The 20337-nt window shown below is 42.5% G+C and overlaps 1 protein-coding gene across 1 annotated transcript in view; it reads left to right on the top strand.

The window, feature by feature from the left end:
• LOC108794647 (phospholipid-transporting ATPase IK-like) overlaps nucleotides 1-20337 on the top strand; it is a 57529-nt gene that overhangs the window by 11618 nt on the left and 25574 nt on the right. Inside the window, exons 6-14 of the mRNA XM_018565719.1 lie at nucleotides 618-690; nucleotides 816-883; nucleotides 3122-3169; nucleotides 3598-3680; nucleotides 5218-5376; nucleotides 8811-8899; nucleotides 12778-12968; nucleotides 17023-17231; nucleotides 18852-18883. Of these exons, the coding sequence (XP_018421221.1) occupies nucleotides 618-690; nucleotides 816-883; nucleotides 3122-3169; nucleotides 3598-3680; nucleotides 5218-5376; nucleotides 8811-8899; nucleotides 12778-12968; nucleotides 17023-17231; nucleotides 18852-18883 (952 nt within the window). The remainder of the gene's footprint in view (nucleotides 1-617; nucleotides 691-815; nucleotides 884-3121; nucleotides 3170-3597; nucleotides 3681-5217; nucleotides 5377-8810; nucleotides 8900-12777; nucleotides 12969-17022; nucleotides 17232-18851; nucleotides 18884-20337) is intronic.

Here is a 20337-nt window from a genome sequence, read left to right on the forward strand (position 1 = left end):
TTAATAAAAATAAATAAAAATATTAAAAACTTTAAAAGTTTATAAAAATAATTTAAAAAAATTGAAAAGGTTAGAAAAAAAAACATTTTCGGTTTTGGCCTGACATTTTTTTTCCATTTCGGTTTCAGTTTTGACATTTTCATTTCGGTGCACCTCCTAATAAAGACCTTATTTTATGTTAATTTTTTTGATGTTGGTAATAATTTTGCTTTACTTTAGTGTTGCCCACTCCTGATGAAGTGGTTTAACCGTGAAAACACGTTAATTGCTTATAAGACAACATACTTCTCACCCAATCCTATGGACTGAAATGATATGTACCTAAAATGGAACAAAAGCCACCAACCAAGGTTGAAGAAAGGAATAAGGGTTGTGTGCTTCTATGGATTGTGAGAAGATTGGGCTAGTAGATATATCTACATACATGTTTTTATATTTATTATATTGGTCATATCTGACTCCAAGGCTACCTTTTAAAAGTCTGATTTATTTTTATTTTCTGTTTCTTATATTCATACATACTGTATATAGATAGTATGTCATATGCATATGTTACCTGCCACACAGCATATATAATCAAATTGTACATGTGCCAGTAAATTTCCTTTATTGTTCAGGCTTAACAGGATGAAGTGGAAGGATGTTCGTGTTGGTGACATTGTCTGTGTAAACAAAGATGAATTTGTGCCGGTAAGTTTCCTATCTGTAGATTGCTGAAACTAATTTTTTTAACATTTTTAAGCACACCATTACCCACTTTCCCAAATCAGCATTGTACTAATATCAGTTGAATCATACCATGCAAATGCTAACAGAAATTTGAGAACGCTTGTCTTTGTGACTTTTGTAACTTGGGTATAATCATTTGTATGAAAGTGATTGAGTAGGTAGGGAGCAGTGTGAGGGTGGTGGGTATGTGCCAGGCAATTTGAGCTGAAGAAGGTGGGGGGCAGTAAGTTTGAGCTGAAGGAGGTGATGAGCCGTGAATTTGAACTGGAGACAGTGATGGGCAGTGAATTTGAACTTAAAGGAGAACTATGAGATGAGTGATTTCCACTCACCTCATAGTTCTAAGCCGACCTGTGACAATGAGACTGTCACAGGTCGGCTCAGTAGATCGGGAGGTGAGGGAACACATACCGGGTTCCCTCACCTCTCGATCCTGTCATGGTTCTCTGCCGTGGCAGGGGGAGGGGCTGGATTCCCCTCTCCCCGCTCCGATCTGCCAGCGCTGACAGGCGGAACGGACGGGGGAGCGGGCGGGTACAGCTGGCTCTGCCTCTAGATAGGCAGAGCCAGCTGTCACTCACGCAGCTGGGCGGATCCCGTCATCTACGTCGGGATCCGCTCCAGGTGCGGCGTCTCAGTATACCGCGAGCTGTAGCTCGCGGTATACTGAGCTTAGGGTAACGGGAGGATGCTAGTTTGTGTCCTTGGCCATGGGCAGTGATTTTGGCCATGGGCAGTGATTTTGAGCTAAATAAGGTGATGTGCAGTTGATCTGTATTTAACGAATGTGATGGATAGTGAATTTGAGCTACAAAGTTTGAATGTAAGCTGTAAAGAAATTAGATGGGCAGTGAATTTGAACTGCAGAAAGTAATTGGCAGCGAATTTGAGCTAAAGAAGGTAATGGACAGTAAATATGAGCTGAAGGAGGAGATGGGCAGTAAATATCAGCAGAAGAAAAGATGGACAGTAAGTATGAGCTGAAGAAGTTGATGGGCATTGAATTTGAGCTGAAGTGGGATGTTAGTAGTAAATTTCATTTAAAGAAGGCAATTGGCAGTTCATGTATGCTGGAAAAGGAGATGGGCAGTTAATATAGACTTAAGAAGGTGATGGGCATGTAATTTGAGTTAAAAAATGCCATGGGCAGAGAATTTGAGCTGAAGAAGGCCATGGCCAGTGAATTTGAGCTAAATAAGGCAATGGGCAGTTGATCTGAACTGAAGAATGTGCTGGGTAGTGAATTTGAGCTAAAGATGGACAATGAATTTGAGCTACATAATGTGGGCGCTGGAAAAAAAAGGTGATGGGCAGTGAATTTGGACTGCGGACAGTGGTTGGCAGTGAATTTGAGAAGGTGATGTGCGTCTCGGGTAATGCTTCATGTAATGCATCATTTAAATATGCCGTTCATTTTTAGGCACCAGTTCACAAAAAAGGATGCTGTGGATCAGGAGAGAGAGAGAGAGAGAGAGAGAGAGAGGGAGGACCTGGAGGAGCTCAGCTATGAAAAAAAGATTAACTCATCTAAATGTATTTTCCCTTGAGAAGGTGTGCCTAAATCCCTAAAAAGATTTTCAATTTCCCACCATCAATTTTCTCTTCTACAGCCTGAGTAGAAAGATCTGTCCCCTACTAGCATGCTGTAGAGAAAGACCCTTGCTCTCTATGTAGAATTGTTGGTCTCTACAGAGGTCCGACACTACTGAAAGAGGTATATAGCTCTGCAATCAGCAAAACTCATGCTCCCTGCTTGTGCTCAGTAGACATGTGCACTGCCAAAAAATTTGTTTCGTTTTAAATTCGGATTTGTGTTATTTCGTTTTTCGGGATTCGGGTGTGAGAAGTCAATTCGGATTCGGAATTCGGATTCGGACGAAATTCGGTAGCGTTCGCACGAACGTTCGTTTCGTTTTCTGTTCTTATTCGTTTCGTTCGTTTGCAGCAAAAGTGACATTTGAGGGGGAAAAAATATTTTTCTCCTTCTCTAATGTCACTTTGCTCCAACGAACGAAACGAATAAGAAACTAATACGAACAGAAAACGAAACGAACGTTCGTGCGAACGCTACCGAATTTCGGAAATGGAAATTCGGATTCGTTTGCATTCGTTATGTCTGTAATTCGGAATTCGGATACATCCGAATGTCCGAATTTACGAAAATTCGTCCGAATTTCGATTCGGAACGAAACGAATCGCACATGTCTAGTGCTCAGCAGGGGGCATGCTGGACGTCCTCGAAGAGATCACTGTTTCCCTTCGGAGTGAAATTAGTGCATGCATGCACTCGGCATGAAAATATATATGGTGTTTGGTTTACTTTATTTGGTATAGGTAGAGAAAAGATCTGAATGACTTATTGTTGTGTGTGGGTTTTTTTTTTTTTTTTAAGCACAGAGCCAGAGAGCTTGTGCTACATAGAAACAGCCGGCATTGATGGGTAACGTATAACACTTTGTTTTTTGTTTTAAAGTGAATGAAACCTCAACAATGAACTTCTCTTAGTTAGTCTCTTTTGGGCTTTTTAGTTTAATTACATAATTAAAACTAGTTTCAGGGAGACACCCATAATAGGTTTTTCTGGCTCATAAATGTAATCACATGCATGTAGTGGCATCTACACTAAGACGAGACTTTACTTTAAAAGGTTTCAAATGGCCATATGATCTTGATTAGGGAACGTGGTTTTGTTGATCCTTTGTGATAGAAAAAAGGATACTGTATTGTAACTGCCATGCGTTCGTACCTAATAAACTTTAATAGGCATTTTATTAAGTTGCCATGTTTTCCCTATTTCTCGGATCACTACACGTTATATTTATATCATTGGTACCTTACTTTTTATAAACTTTTTTTTCTGTGTTCCAGAGAGACTAACCTTAAATTCCGCCAGGCTTTGACAGTCACACACTCCAGCCTAAACACGTTAGAAGCACTGGCAGCATTTGATGGTAATATTCAAACTGGGTTGACGGTCATATTCAAACTGGGTTGATGGTAATATTCAAATTGGGTTGATGGGTAATATTCACATTGGGTTGATGGTAATATTCACATTGGCTTGATGGTAATATTCACATTGGCTTGATGGGTAATATTCACATTGGGTTAATTGTGATATTCACATTGGGTTGATGGTAATATTCACATTGGGTTGATGGTAATATTCACATTGGGTTGATTGGTAATATTCACATTGGGTTGATTGGTAATATTCACATTGGGTTGATTGGTAATATTCACATTGGGTTGATTGGTAATATTCACATTGGTAATATTCACATTGGTAATATTCACATTGGTAATATTCACATTGGTAATATTCACATTGGGTTGATTGGTAATATTCACATTGGGTTGATTGTGATATTCACATTGGGTTGATTGTGATATTCACATTGGGTTGATTGTGATATTCACATTGGGTTGATGGTGAGATTTACGTTGGGTTGATGGTGAGATTTACGTTGGGTTGATGGTGAGATTTACGTTGGGTTGATGGTGAGATTTACGTTGGGTTGATGGTGAGATTTACGTTGGGTTGATGGTGAGATTCACGTTGGGTTGATGGTGAGATTCACGTTGGGTTGATGGTGAGATTCACGTTGGGTTGATGGTGATACTAACATTGTAATGTCAGCAGCCCCAGCAGACTCAAGTGACACTCTGTAGTAGTCCCTTTTGCTCCTCCTGCCACTGCTACATGAAAGGTTACTTAAGGCGGTGAGGGGAAGGGTAGAGGAGCAGGGCCAGTAGCGACTCTTAGAAAATTTGCTAGCAAGTTTAGAGGGACATTACAAGTCGGTAAAAAAAATGTTTAAAGGAAAAACTATTCAAGTGAGCATTTGAAATGCTCGGTTTATGTGCTCCTACCTGCAATTTTTCAAGTTGGTGGAAGCTCTCAGAAATATATAATACTTTTATGGCATTTATTCCCATATTAACACTGTGACACCCAATGTTTACCAATTTGAACAGCCCTGGGATGTCCAGTGCCATGCTTTTAAATACAAAGGACAATTAGGGCAGCAAAAAATGTGTGACAAAGAAGATATAGACCATATATAAGAAACCTTAAGAAATTCTATTAATATATAAATAGTTAAAGAGTAAGGACAGAACACATAGGCCCCATGATGGATGAACAGGGAAGGCTGGTTACAAGTGACAGGGAGAAAGAAGAGGTATTGAACACTTTTTTTTTCTCTTCTGTTTATACAGATAGGAAAAGAAATATACTGTATAATGAACAATGTAAAAATCCCCAGGCCCAGATTACTTACATCCATGAGTCCTCAATGAACTTAGCCCGTTTAGAGCCAGGCCATTAGTTCCTAATTTTTAAGGACACTTTTACAACTGGAATTACAAAGGAAGAAACCAATTCCGAAGTTTGCTCTGGTGATCTATAAAAGTATTTTACTGTAGTTACTGCTATAATGTTTAATGAGATTATCTTTTTAGCCTTAATAAAGGATATTGTTACAGGCCTGGTGACATGTGAAGCTCCAAATGCCCAGATATACAGTTTTGTGGGAGTCTTGGAATGGAAAGGCCAAAAATATGCATTAAATAGTGAAAACCTTCTACTAAGGGACTGCAGGATCCGCAATACCACGTGCTGCTATGGACTGGTCCTCTATGCAGGTTTGTACTTATTTATTTATTATAGAATCACAACCTAGTTCCCTGGTGCCCAACCTGTGGCCCTTTGGAACTTTTTGTGCAGCCCCCTGATCCTATTGCACTGTAATAGCAGTGATCTCTAGAATTCTCATGTAAAGTGTCTCCAGTCTATGATGGTCTCCTAAAGCATGTCTCCAGTCTTTAAAAACTCCTATACAATGTTAATACTCTCTGATCATCTCTTGCAACTTGTATGCAATCTCAGACCCAGTGGCGTAACAATCACCGTAGCGACCCAGGTGTCCGCTATGGGGCCCGGGGCACATGGGGGCCCAGCCAGGACATTCCTGATGCCCTGCGGGCCGCCTGGGTTACTGTGGCATCTCACGCTGCTGGCTGTCACTGGCGGCTGTGAAGAAAAATCTGCCGCTGTTCAGATCACTGAGAGTGATCTGTGCAGCGGTGCGTTCCTCTCCACAGCCGCTGCTGAGTCAGCGAGAGCCAGCAGCGGCGGTGGAGCAGGCTGGAGCCGTCAGTGGAGGAGGAGGCGGGGCCCGGGTTGGCATCAGGAGGAGGCGGGGCCCGGTGATGGGGGGGCGGCATTGGATGGAGGAGGCGGGGCTCATCACCAACGGTGGGCGGAAGAGGAGGCGGACAGATAAGGAGTGTGACCAGCCCACCTGAGGGTGACCCTGCAGAGCCCACCTTTAGAGAGTATATGGTGGGCTCTGCAGGGTCACCCTCAGGTGTGCCTATGTGGGATCTCTGCAAGGGGTGTAACTAGAGATCAAAGGGGCCCCATACAAAATTTTGCTATGGTGCCCCTTGTGATTTCTAGTTAAGGCCCTGCTCAGACCATCTCTTGTAGCATGTCCAAGGGGTAGCCACTACATTCTGTAAGGTAAATGCATGGGTGCTCATCCACAAAGATCCATACAAATCCAAAATAGGTTTAGAGGCACTCATTGGCGTCAAAGCGATGTAATTTAATTGCCACTGTTTTGACAGAGGCTCAGTCAAGACAATCTTTTACAATGTCTGTAGTCTTTGACCATCTCTTGGCACGTCTTCAGCCTCTGACAGCTTTCATTGGCATTACATTAACGGAATTTTATGTGCAACCCTTTGGTTCATTCGGAAGGCTAACTTGAGACCCCTATATTAGAAGTTGACCATTAACGATTTAGTTTAATCACCCCTGGAAACAAAAAGTTGTAATGTAAACCTTTAGCAGTGTAAACCTGATAGAAGACAGCTGTCTGACTGGACCTGACACCTCTGAAATAAGCAGGGTGTTTCCCTTCCTTGCAGATTGATGATTAAAGTTACATTAAACCCTCAGATTTTTTAACATAAAACAATACTGTAATGTGTGCCTTACTGTAATCCATGGTAGTTTCACTTCTCTTTGCTGCTCTTCCTTTTTAAATCCTCATGTCTTCTCATGCTTGGGGAGAACATCCCTTTGCAGCTGACTGCCTCTTCCTGTAGTGCTGCTCAGGTTACAAACCAATACACAGACACCATATATACATTCCTGAGACAAGGCACTCTGCTGCAAAACAGAAGTTCTGCCCAACATGAGAAGAGATACAGATTTAAAAGGAAGAGCAGCAAAGAGAAGGGAAACAACCATGGATTACAGTAAGGCGCACATTACAGTATTGGTTTATGTTAAACAATCTGAGGGTTTAATGTCACTTTAAGAAAACAGGTAAATAGGCTTATACTTCTTTTTCCAATATTGTTGTTGGATTTTAATTTTGGTCGCCATACACAGTTAACCTAGTTGACCACAGTCTCTCTGAGAGGAAAGAAAAAAAGAGAACATCTCTTGCATGAGTCACTGGATTCAAAGTCTTAAAACTACAGCAGGGGAACATAAATTCTCAGTTATGCAACTATCACAATGGCTTACTACATTTACCCAGGTTTCTGGGGCACGCCCCCTTCATCAGAACCAAACTGCTGGGCTCTTTTTGGATTTGAAGGCGCCGGTATTGTTTTGCACTTTCATGCCCACTGAGAAGGATAGGCCTCACCCAAGCAGTTGTTGCCCACAGCCCTCACCCCATAGTTGGCAGGCAGCAAGCAGTGTCCATAAAAAAGATTTAGTTAGTCCTTGGCTGTTCTATAAGACCCGGACATTACATTGTGCATTCCTTTGCAGCTCATGTTACATACTATCTGGGGGAATAACTCTCATCTCCCTACAGCTAATACTTTTGGTCTTATGGGAAATAACATATTCTTTTTGATCTTTGAAAAATGGCAAACAATTGCACAGTGTGGAGCCCAGTTTGTAAAGACCTCCACTTCCCTGCTGGTGACAGTTGATTAACTTTACCTAAACACAAGTCTACAAGATCCAGTAGGAGGTTCGTTAGAAGCTATGGGTTAATTCCTTCGCTCTCCAGGCCAAAGTCATCTATTCAAATTTTAATTGTGAACATTTATCTAAGCTACTGACCACTGAAATTCAAATATTTTAAAGTCACAGTTTGGCATTGTGCTTTATTGTATACAATTTTCCTAAGCAAATATTTTTTGGGACTCTGTTTCAATATTTTTACATGGAGATCCTGCCAGTAAAAACACTTCCTGTTGCATGCTGGTAACACTGAGCCACTTCCTAACAATTAGTAGTAGTGTTGTCAGCTTGCCCTTTAGTTGGCCATGGGCTGCCTATCAGGTCTATGAGATAGCCCGATGGTCAACTGAAGGAACTGGTATGGCAGGCTGACCACACCGCTGCTAATTACCAGACAGTGGTTTAGCATTATCAGCTTGCAACAGGACGTGTTGTTACTGGCATGACCTTCTGGTAAGAAACTTTTGAAACACATTTACAAAAACACTTACAAAAAAGTTTACAAAAAAAATAAATCTATTTGCTTAAGAAAATGGTATACAGGAAGGCATGATGTCAAACATAATGAAAAATTGATTTAGGGTTGACGTACTTTGAGGTGCTGGAAAAAAGTAAACCCAATTGACCGACAAAGTAGCAACTGCTTAGTGCTTCCATCAGCCAGAATTTATAACTCATCATTGACATTGTTTAAGCATTGAGTGGACTGATCAGTTAACAGATGCACCACCCTTGAGCACTCAATTCAAGGGCAGGGTTTTTTTCTCACACTTTAGATATAATGCCCTCAAGGCCACTGGACATTAAAACTCGTATGACTCAGTGATAAAGCTTGCTGAGCTGTCACCAACTGGTGGTGGGAGGCCAGTGAGATTGGCCGGGACAGACATGCAAAGCATATTTTGGTTAGAGAAGCATCTTGATGTTGGAAGTACTGAAGTCCTGATCTGTGTTTAATGCACACTACAGCTTGTGTTTACTGTGGACAGCCAGCCCCGCCCCTCTGCATTATTTTTGCTATGACTTATTCTGTATTGCAAACTTTTACTGTACTGGAATTTTCATCAATAATTTTTTTTTTCAGGATTTGACACAAAAATCATGAAGAATTCTGGTAAAATATTTTTAAAGTGGACAAAAATGGACTACCTGATCAACAAAACTGTTCTCTGTGTAAGTTCTCATGAAAACAGGGTTGTGGGAGTGGGTGGTGGCCTGAGGGTGGATGCTGGACTGAGGGTAGGTGGTGGCTTGAAGAGTAACCTTAGCTCCATCTCCCAGATCTAGAGGTCTGTTAATCTAAGTATGCTGCCAATGCTCATCTTTTTCTAGATCTTGTGGGAGCCACTGATGGTCCTCTGGCCTCTGTGTCAGAAGATTCCACACAGAGCTCTAAGTGGAAATCCCTGTGACACACAGAGAAGCAGCACCACTGCAAGATCTGGAGTTAGGCGCTGAAAGTGTGTTTCAAGACAAAACCTTTTTTGAATAGAGTGGGGAAGCTTTAGTGAGATCTCACCTAACTTCCTGTCCTTCTGACAACAGGGGCTGACAAAGCTCCAAGCACATGGCAACTTACTAGCAAGAAGTGAGATCCTTGTTTAGAGGAGGAGGAATGGGGACAGAGCTTACTTTGGAAGGGTAATACAGGACTGTGAACCAGTTACCACAGCCAGCTATTAAACTAGACATTACTAGAGGGAAACTTACCCAAATCTAGCTGTCTTGACACACACAGGCAGATACTAATAGTACAGTCTGGTGCACCTTGAGGGTAGTGAAGCAGCTAAGTGATTCCTAAGCAATTGTGAGATCCCCCAAGCTATCCTGAGACGTAGAATCCTGGTGTGATTACCTTTCCCACTGCCCTCACACACCAGACACCATGATTTAGGATACCTTATCACCACTTGCAGTTTGTTAGCGGTCTGGTCTGTTAGGCAACCATACGATGGTTTCCACACACTAGCACTAATCTGCGTGCAATTCACAGCAATGCAATGCTATTTCATATAGAGTAACTAACTAATGGCAGACAACAAGCATAAAGGCACTAGTAATATAATGCATCTCTCTAGGGGTATACATTATTAGTTAGTCCTCTTAGGGTACACTTTAAAATGTAATACCCCTAGCCAGACAGTGTATACAAATATGTATACATATAAATATAAATATATCTATAGATATATCTATATATCTATAGATATAAAAGAATTGATGGGACAGACTCTAAGCCTTGGTCAATCACCTTTTTGGAGGTGTTGCCTCTCCTGGTGTGAACAGAGTTCTTGCCTCCTAAAGTGGCCGTAGGTTATATGGACCTGCAGGTTCTTATGGCTGTGCCTGGATTAGGATTTCCAATGTCAATTTGATTGTATTGAGTCCTAACGCCACATGACCACTGTGAGCAGGTACCATATAAGAGTTTCGTCAGCCCCAGGTTGTTCTATAATGATGTTTTTATGATTAATAATTGACATGTGCCTCTTGGAAACCCCAAGTATTTGGAACATGTGCGTAATTAGTTAATAATGTAGGGGGTTGAGGCACTGGGACTATCTGTCTGAGGGACTATGAAGGCATTGTTGGCTAAGCTTAGGGAAGTGGCCTGTACTGAATGCAACCCTCCAGGGTTTCTTTCTACACAAAAACGTTAGTCCCAGCTGCACTTAGATGTGCTCTACATTGGGTTGAGTGGACAGCCTACACCTTAAAGAAAAATGTAGCTTTCCTTGTAACCAGGGAAAATGGAAATACACCCTTCGTAGGTGCAAGCAACATAACCTCAACCATGCTTATACAGACAAAAAGGAAAGTGATGTCACTTGTTTCTGGTAGACAACAGGGGCAAGGGCATTTACATGATGTATGCTGGAAGTACACTATTACTTTTAGGCTTATATCTGTATTGCTTGAGAGCTTGTTCTTAGCAGCTTCAAGGACCTGCCTAAGTATCCTTAGATGTAATGAGATTTCCCACAGCCTTGTAAGTGCCTGACACTGACGCTGACAGAACCTGACAGAACAGTTAAAGATGCAAACAGAATCCAGCCATCTTAAGATCTCTTTTTGCAAAGCTTCATCCATCCTTAACAAGGATGTATTGGTCACACAAGCTTTCCTATCTAGGTTATAGGAGAAGGGAGTGTATACTCTGTAGTTCTGCAGCCTGCTTATATTGGTTAAAACTATAGGGATCATGATTGCTTTCTCTGTTGATGGCTTTTGGCTGCTGCCCATAAACATGAGGTCATCTTCCAATCCAACCAATGAAGGTCAGATTAGGAGATTTATCTAAAATCTATGGACACCGTTCAATGGCAACAAAAAGGACAATGGCGTCTTCCAACCAACTAACCAATCCTTGCTCAATACATAAGCAGTACGGACACCCTTTCAATGGAATAGCCTGATCCAAACATTAGTTGTTCAACTGTGTCACACTCTAACTTTTTATATTTCTCATGGACTCGGGAGCCAAGGTCTCTGCGTCTATTACCCTAATATGCTCATGACATTTAATTGATGTCTCACTATTCCTTAAAATGTATGTATTGCTAAAACCATTTTTAGATAGCATGGGGATGGGTTAGACCCAGATACCCAGATTTGTATTGTTCTATGTGCCACTATTGGGTTGATTGATCCCCGTAAGGTGACCATTGTCTCCAAGGCAGAAAGTGAGGGGAAATTAGATTTTTTAGAGTTGTCACCAGAACAGGTGAGGAGAAATCTTCCAATGGTGACAAATTCAGTGAAACTGTCTACTGTGACTTTGTCTCCATGACAGGAAGTGATGGGGAATCTTGCCAATGGGATAGACCAAGCACAAAATGCACCGAAAAGGATTCTTCACCTTTCCTAATCTATCTAAAACTATGACAAAAATGGCCATATACTGTATACACTTTAAATTTTCTCTTATGGAGAATTCGGTAGGTGGAGTAAAAGTTAGAGGTTCAGCAAGCAATTGCAACAGAGTCTTGTTGCTTGAATCTTCTGTTATCTTCATAAATAGCTCAAGCCACCAGTTTGGTGGACTTAGCTTTAAACCTGAACTCCAGAAAGATTTTAAAACCCACAAATTCTTCTATGTATGTGTTCATAAAGTGTGTTTTTAAAATCAACCAGTAGAAGTACCTGAATCTGGCTCATCAATGTCTTGCAATTCTCTATACAGGAGAGTTCAGACTGGGAGAGGGAAAAGGAGCCAATCAGTTGTCCTACAATGCTTGTGCACTAACAAGGAGCATGCTGATAAAGGGAAAGAGCAGAGTGGCAAAGAGATGAGCTTACCAATCTGCTGCTTCTCCTTCACTGTCCAATCATGGGATGGGGGCGGGACAAGACCTGTAAGTGTTACAAAGTGGATCTGTGTACAGGCTATGGACATTAAAGTACAGTATATACATATTCTTTGTGAGCAGTAAAAAGCTTTACAACAAGCCACCGTGACCTCTCTATCAGCCTGTACTATGAAATGATTAATTCACAAAGAACCTCTGATCACAGCAGGAACTCTAAGCTTTGGTTCGCACCTGTGCGCGTGTTACAGCATACGCACAGGTATGTATGTCTTGCACACGCTAACCTGCAGTGCGCTTGGAAACTCCTGCAGTGTGTGTTTTACATTAAAGGGCTGGTAGGCTTGCCAAGAGTCTGTTGTATCAGAAAGTAATAGGAAAGACCTAAGATTTTTTTGTCTATGTTGTGACCTTTAAAGACTGATTACTCCACAATGCCTATAGCTAGAGATATGAATGAGTGCTTGTCCAGAAAAAGTAAACAGTTTAGTGTGCAAAGTTTGGGCACAGACTCTCTTTAACTGCAGCAGAGAAAAATCAGGTCTCCCCCTCACCTACTAATCAGGGATGTGCTGTGTAGCAGAGCTGTGTAAATTCAGGACGGGCTGGACATATATACAAATCCTTTGGCAGGTAAAATAGATTTCTTATATGCATTTCATCTGTGTATTTAACTGTTTGATTTGAGTTCAGCTGTAAAGTGAATCCATTTTTTGAATGAACTGCTTTTTGTGTGGTTTACAGATTGCGGTGTTTGTGATCAGTATATCTTTTGTCTTGGGTATTGGAGCTGGAATTTGGGACAGCTTGTACCTACAGAAGCATTACTATATACCAAGACACCCACAGTACTCATCCGCTACTTTTGGAGCTCTTGTATTCATGGGATACCTTGCCACCATTGCCACCCTTGTGCCCTTCTTCCTTTACATTTCGTGAGTAGAACTAGGATTAGTCCATTATTCTGCACAATGTTAATTTATTAGTACTCGTATTTTTAAAGGGCCAGCAAACCTTGGGCTTTACCAGAAAGCAAAGGCAATAACTGGTATAGTCCACCTTTTTATGATATTTTAAAATGAAAGTGGGGACAAGCTGAAATTTTCATTTATAATGCGCCATTTAGACATATAGGCTGCAGAAAAATTCAGTTAGGATATTTCGCTATTTCGGAATTCATGATTTAATCCGAATTTTGTTAGTGTTGGATGAGTTTACGAGCGTATATTCCTTACAACTACCACATACAACTATATACAGATTTTAACACTTAAGCTGGCCATAAACCTTACAACAATCGCACGACTTTCGTTGTGAGATGGTTGTAAGGTAATTAAAATCTCGTACGATCTGCCCATCTTGGATGGGCAGATCGTACTTGGGATCATCGCAAGCCCTCCCCGCTGAGGGGAGGGCTTCCGATGATTCCAATGCTGAGCGGGCAGTGTGCTCTTACGCACAACGGCCCGTTCGGCATTTGTCTTCCGAGCACTCCACTAACCCGCCGACAATCGTACGATTTTCGGCAGGTTTTCGAAAAATGGTCTTATAGAAACGGTCGCACGCCTTCCATACACCTGCCTATTAATTGTGCGATCGCAGGATCACCCGCGATTATCGTACAATAATCGGCAGGTTTATGGGCACCTTAAAGCTGAATCTTCTACACCCGAATGGCATTCGGGATCCGAATTTCCGAATTGGATTCGGGAGCTCCCATATGCCATTTGGGTCTGGGAGCCTCCGCTTTAGTTATATATGTATGTGTAGATATCTCCACACACAGTATATAGTGTGTATATAATATATATATATATATATAATATATATATATATATATTATACACCCACCACACACACATATATTGATCCTTCTAAAAACCAAACGAGTGGATAACTTGCTGTATTTTCTGTTGACTGACTGTTATTGGTTAGAATTGTTCTCGGCTATCTTTGTTACTACAAAACACCTCTCTCCTATGTTAGTAGATAAGGAGACAGGGAAGTGTCTGTAGTCCACTCCTAGGGTGACAACTGTCAAGTACAGTGAATAAGCGTTGTCACCCTAAGATATGAAGTGGCAGGATCAACAGGTAAAAGTAGAACTGAACCCAAAACTTTTTGTTTTTTAGTTTTGGATAGAGTAAGGGAGGGTTAGAACGACCGCTATCTGTGTCCCATTGGGGAATTACCCTTCACTTCCTGTCCAATAGTCACAAGAGGAAGTGGGACAAAATCCCTCCAAAGAGGGAAATCCCCAATGGTCAGCAGGGTCATGTCCCATTGGCAGATTTCCCATCTATTCCTGTTCTGTGACAACTCAAACAGTTTCCAGTTTCAGTGATAACAATCACCCGGCCAAATAGAGAGGTGGAATCTCCCACAGACAGCAATTAATACCTAACAGGTGTTCCAATCCCTTTAAACGCTATCCCCAAAAAAGTTTTGAATTCAGTTGTACTGAAAACGACTGAAAAATAAAACGAATGTAGCCACCACATCTAAGGGCTGGTAAGCTGCAGTGTATACTGTGTATAGGAGGAGGCTATCCCCAGGGGTATCCTGAGGCCGGGTGTCACCCGGAGCGTAGAAAAGGGTGAAACCCACCCTGACGTCATCACACATGCGCGTTGCGTCGACGTGCGCATGCCTAGTCATCTTATTGATGCCTGCCGGCAGCCATCATAAGGAGGATGTTCACCCCGGCGGGATAAGGTATGCCGCCGGGTCCCCTCCTCTCTCCTGACACTGTCAGGCTCTCTCTTGAACAAATAACCCCCTGTACAAGAGCAGATATGCCCCCCTTTTAACTAATGTCCAAGTACAATAACTACATTTTTAAACAATACCCAAGCCATTTCACCCTGCAAATATTTGTGACTATTCATTTTGGGCGAATAATCCAAAAATGAAGGTTCTTCATCTAAGAACATTTGTTTTTGCCATTTTTCACTCCAAACAAACATTCGCAGGGCTTGTGAGTGGTTTATAAATAGACCTCTTAAACACTGTGAATGGATGGGTAGAGGCAGGGGTGTAACTAAAAATCACAGGGACCCATAGCAAAATTTTGTATGGGGCCCTGTGATTTCTAGTTATACCCCTTGCAGGGTCCCCCTCAGGTGGACTGGTCGCTGATGGGCCCCGCCTCCTCCTCCGTCGCCGGGCCCGCCTCCTTCTCAGTCACCGGGCCCCGCCTCCTCCTCTGCTGTCGACCATGGGCCCGCCTCCTCCACCACCGCTGCTGGCTCTCATTGACTCAGCAGCGGCTCTGGAGACTAACGCACTGCTGCACAGATTACGGTCAGTGATCTGAACAGCAGCGCATTCTTCAGAGCTGCAGGTGAAACCAGCAGAGGATGCCATAGCGACCCAGGCGGTCCGCTCAGCATCTGGCCGGGCCCCACTGTGCCCCGGGCCCCATAGCGGCCTCCTGGGTCGCTATGGCGATTGTTACGCCACTGGGTAGAGGATATGTGCAGATGAAGAGTAGCTTTTGTGATGCCCTTAATTCTTCCTTTGCTTTCAAATTTCATCAAGAGGAAATGGGAAAAGCATTCAACATGTCTCTGCTTGACAGCCAGGGAATGCACTTGGATATTACATGATGCATATTTATGGCATCATTAGGGAAGTCTCTCGCTTCTTCTCTCACCTGACATTAATGTATGTAACAGGAGCTGCCCCAGCACCTGCCCAACCCACATCTAGTATAAATGGCCCCTAAGTCCCAGAAGGCCCTGGCGATGGCTAGTGGGCGATTCAGCTCCCAACCCTTTATGCAAAACTGAGAAATCTGTTTCAAATGGACTGACCCTTCAAACTTCAAAAATATACTCATAGAAAAATACTAATATTTACAAGAAGGCTGATGTCTCCTAAAATGGCTATCTAAAGTCCTGGTCCTGCTTTGTATGTGATGTCAGTAAAAGGGGCAGTGACACGTCCCCTAAGAGACTGAAGAAGAGTGGCCTGGTTGGGCCTATCATCACTATCAGAATCTATATGCAGGACCATGAAATAAAGTACATTTTTGTCTTAGATCATGACAAAGTTAGCAATATATTCTACATATTGCATAGTGTGGGGAAGGGCAAGCAACAGATTTGTATTGCGGTCTGTTATTTGCCCTCTTTTTACCTTAGTGACCGTTGTCACTAGGACTGAAAGTGAGGAAAAATGCAAACTATTAAGTTGTGAACTTGTGACCAAAACCGGAATATAGGAAAAGTGTTCCTATGGGGAGGTTTCCCCTCACTATGTAGGACTTCCTTCTCGTGCATTATGTCAACAGAATTGGGAGTAAAAGGAAATTTCCCCAATGGGTCACGGACAGCAAAAAAAAAAAGACTTTACTGCTCTATCCAAAAACGGAAAACCTTTTTTGGGCTTTAGATATACTTTATTACATAAGCAGAGGTATTATCATGGACTATTACAGTACGTCCTATATTGTAGGCCCTCACCCATCCTATAAAAAAAAAAATACTTACCTTAGATACTGGCTTCTGGCTGATTTGCCTAGGCAAAGGGCAAGAGTGATGTTACTGAGCCTTCTTGTGGGATGCTGGGGATAACAAATCTTGCAAGTAGGTGCTCCAGTGTGTGGTCCTCGGCTTTCCCAGAATCCCACAAGAAGGCTCACTCACCATACTGTTTCTATGGAGAAGCAGTGTTGTCACCTAGGACAGGACGTGTGTGAGTATTACCTCCTCCTCTTCATAACATAGGGGGGTGTTCTTTAATTCCCAGATAGCCAGGAGCAAGTCTAACTGATAAGAGAGCACACCCACAAGATTTCTGGTAGGATCAACAGGTATTTTTTGCGTTCAGATATAACAAAATTGGACTTGGAATTTACATACGCTTTAATTAGACATTTTTAAACATATATTTTATTGCTTACTATATGATTGCTTACTACCTTAACATTTTAAAGTGAACTTCTTTAGTCTGGCATCAAGGACAAGCTGACTTTTTCATTCATAGACTGGAAGTCCTTCACATTCTCCACAACTTTTTTATTATCAATGACCTGGAAATGTACCATGAGGAAACAGATACACCAGCTCAAGCCAGAGGTAGCAGCTTCTGCGATATGCTGGGACAGATTGAATACCTTTTTACGGACAAGACCGGTACGCTCACTCAAAACATCATGACGTTTAAGAAATGCTGCATTGGGCAAAGGATTTTTGGTAAGTTTTTGCGCAATTCAAACTGGATCAGATTTCCTGCGAATAGCAAACCGCAAAGTTGTGAATTTCATTGCATTGCCCCATATAGATATAGGGTCCGGTAGTTTCTGGTGATGCAGCTTCCAGGAGTGGGGCAGGGTTTCAGTACCTGATCCTCTGTGGGAATATAAGTGCCTGGGGAGGAGTCAAAGAAAGAGGTTTTTTTTTTTTCTTTCTTTTTGAGTGGACTTTGTAATTCAGTCAGTTGAGAAGGTGACAGGTATTTGCCCTAGTGGGAAATTAGGGCCCCATCTGACCATAGACTCTCTACGGTGGGCTCTGCCGGGTCACCCTCAGGTGGGCTGGTCACACTCCTTACCTGTCCGCCTCTTCTTCCTCTGTCTTCGCCCTCCTCAGTCGCCGGGCCCGCCCCCTCCTCCGTCGCCGGGCCTGCCTCATTCTCTGTTGCTGACCCCCGGGCCCTGCCTCCTCCTCCACCTACCGGCCGGGTCCAGCCTCCTCCAACGCCGGCCGCTGTTGGCTCTCATTGACTCAGCAGAGGTTGTGGAGAAGAACGCAGCGCTACACACATCACTGACAGTGATCTGAACAGCTGCGTGTTCAAAGCCATAGCGACCCAGGCGGCACGCACGGCATCAAGGGGGGTGCCTTGGCCCGGGCCCCCCTGTGCCCCGGGCCCCATAGCGGCTGCCTGGGTTGCTATGGTGATTGTTACGCCACTGAGTCCAGTAAATTGTCAGAACAACATACACTCTTTGAGCAATTTATTATCAACACTATAGTAATACTTGGTAGGGCCTCCTTTGCCCTCCAAAACAGCCTTAGTTCTTCTTCAGGGCATGGATTTCACATTCCACAAACATTTATTTGAGATCCTAGTTCATGTTAACATGGTTTGATCATTCAACTTCTGCAGCTTTGTTAGCTGCAAATTCGTGCTGTGAATCTCCCATTCTAGCCCATCCCAAGGGAGTTCTATTAAATTTAGGTCCAATGTCCCCATAGCATATGTGTTCCTCAGCAGAAGTCAAGATTATCAATCCAGGCTTTTTATGTCCAGTTTTGGAGAGCTTGTGCATACTGCATCCTCAGCTTTCTGTTCTTGGCCTACAGGAGTGGAACTTCTCAAGGTTCTATGTATTGTCCATTCTGAGATGATTTTCTGCTCACCAGAGTTTAAACAGTGGTTATCTACGTTACTGAAGCTTTTTTAGGCAGCTCAAACCCATCTTGCCATTCTCCTCTGACCTCTCCCATCAAAAAGTGGTTTCCATCTGCAGAACTTCCACTTGCTGGATATTTTTTGTTTTTTTGCGCCATTCTGATTAAGAGTCTAGAGACTGTTGTGTGTGAAAATCCCAAGAGAACAGAAGTTATAGAAATAATCAAAATGCCCATCTGGCACCAAAGTCGAGACCAGCCGAGGCTATGTAATTTTTGCTTAGTTGTGGAATGAGGAAGTGGGAGCAAGTACAGGTAGACAGAGATACTTGTTCCTCTGCCCTTCCCCACAAAAATTGTTTGCAAATGTGCAGCAGGTTGGGGGAGGATTAGAACAAAGCCATATTTAAATTTTGAGTAAAGATCTGCTTTAATCCTTGTCTATATTTTGTATTTAAGGTATCTTGTCAAGTGACGAACAGCAACATAAGGTACTATATAGCATCAACTGTAAATTAAATCTGAACCGTTAGCAAAAAATTTTTCCATGTTGATAAAATGCAGAAGGATAAGAACCTCTGTACATTTTGCAAAGCTGTGTCCACATTTGGGAGATTTCTTTCTACTTTCTATTTGAAGAGTGTCATGTAGAATAGGAAGTGAGGAGAAATTTCCCAAATGTTCTAGACTACAGAAAACAATCCCCCAAGAGATGAGGAAAGAGGAGGTGTACTATAGTCCAGCAGAGGAAGAACAAGGCTGACAACATTGCTTGCAAATTTGGTGCAGGAAGTTAGGAGCTCACTGGATTTTCTATGTACTTGCAGTGTTTTCTAAGAGACACATGTGGAAATGTGCATGCATAGTAGAGCTGCACTAAGATAGATAGATATAGGATGTGGCAATGCCACAATGGAATTTGGCAACACAGTCCCCAAGAACACTCAGTTAGAAGGGCTGAGAGGTTCCAGCATGTGAATACTTTTCCAGGGAAGAAAGTGGCTTTTCAGTTTCTCTCAGGTTTTCTGGACTATAGTGGGATGGAATCTCTATACCTGAGGCCAGGTGTTGCCAATGACCAGTCCAGGAGGGTCAGGTGGCTGAGAGCAGCCTTATTAGGAGTCTGGACCAGAGCTCGGAGGGGAGCTGTATGTGTGCAGGAGGCACATGGCCACAAGCAGACTTGGGTGCGTGCTGGACGCACGTGGAACAGCCAGGGGAGGCTGGGAGAGGTCGGGAAGTTCCCAAGGGACCTGTTGGGCACACTGCTGGGAGAGTAGTGTGAGTATCACACAGAGGTGTGATGAGAGACTTGGAGCTGAGGAAAGCTACTGAGCAATACTGAGGACTGGGGAGGCGGATTATTATAAGAAGTGCATGAAATGTTGGCCTTTGTGTGAACAAAAAACTATCCTTTATGTTGCTGCTGGAAGCTGTCTTGTTTAACAGGGGAGGTCTACCCTGTTAATGGAAAGATACTTTTTGTGTTTGCCTTAATAAACTGCGTTTTACTTGACTACAGTTGAGTGTCCTTCTTACAAGATATATATATATATCTATTAGATATCTCCACACACAGTATATAGTGTATATATGTGCATATATTCTCCCTCATAGTTTAAATGGTCTTCAGGATCAACAGAGGGGTAAATCTCCCCAACTGGAACACAGACAGCGGTAAAAAACTTTAAAAGGGTCTAATTCTTCCACATTTTTTCCAATGATAATGTCAGTGCCACTTTCTACACCAGTACACAGTGAATGAAGGGCATTGTGGTAACCTTCCCCCATGACACCCTGCACTCACAGTATGGCCTTAGTCTTCTAGACTGAGCTACACTGCCAAAAAAAATACTGCTGTGGACATTTCTGGATGACAGGTAAGTCTTGAAGTCAGAGGTTTTTTTTTTTTTTTTTAATGCCTTTTTAAAAAAAAAAAAAAAAA

This window comes from Nanorana parkeri, unplaced genomic scaffold, assembly GCF_000935625.1.
Source record: "Nanorana parkeri isolate BGI_ZX_2015 unplaced genomic scaffold, ASM93562v1 scaffold880, whole genome shotgun sequence".
In the NCBI taxonomy this organism is placed as follows: Eukaryota; Metazoa; Chordata; class Amphibia; order Anura; family Dicroglossidae; genus Nanorana; species Nanorana parkeri.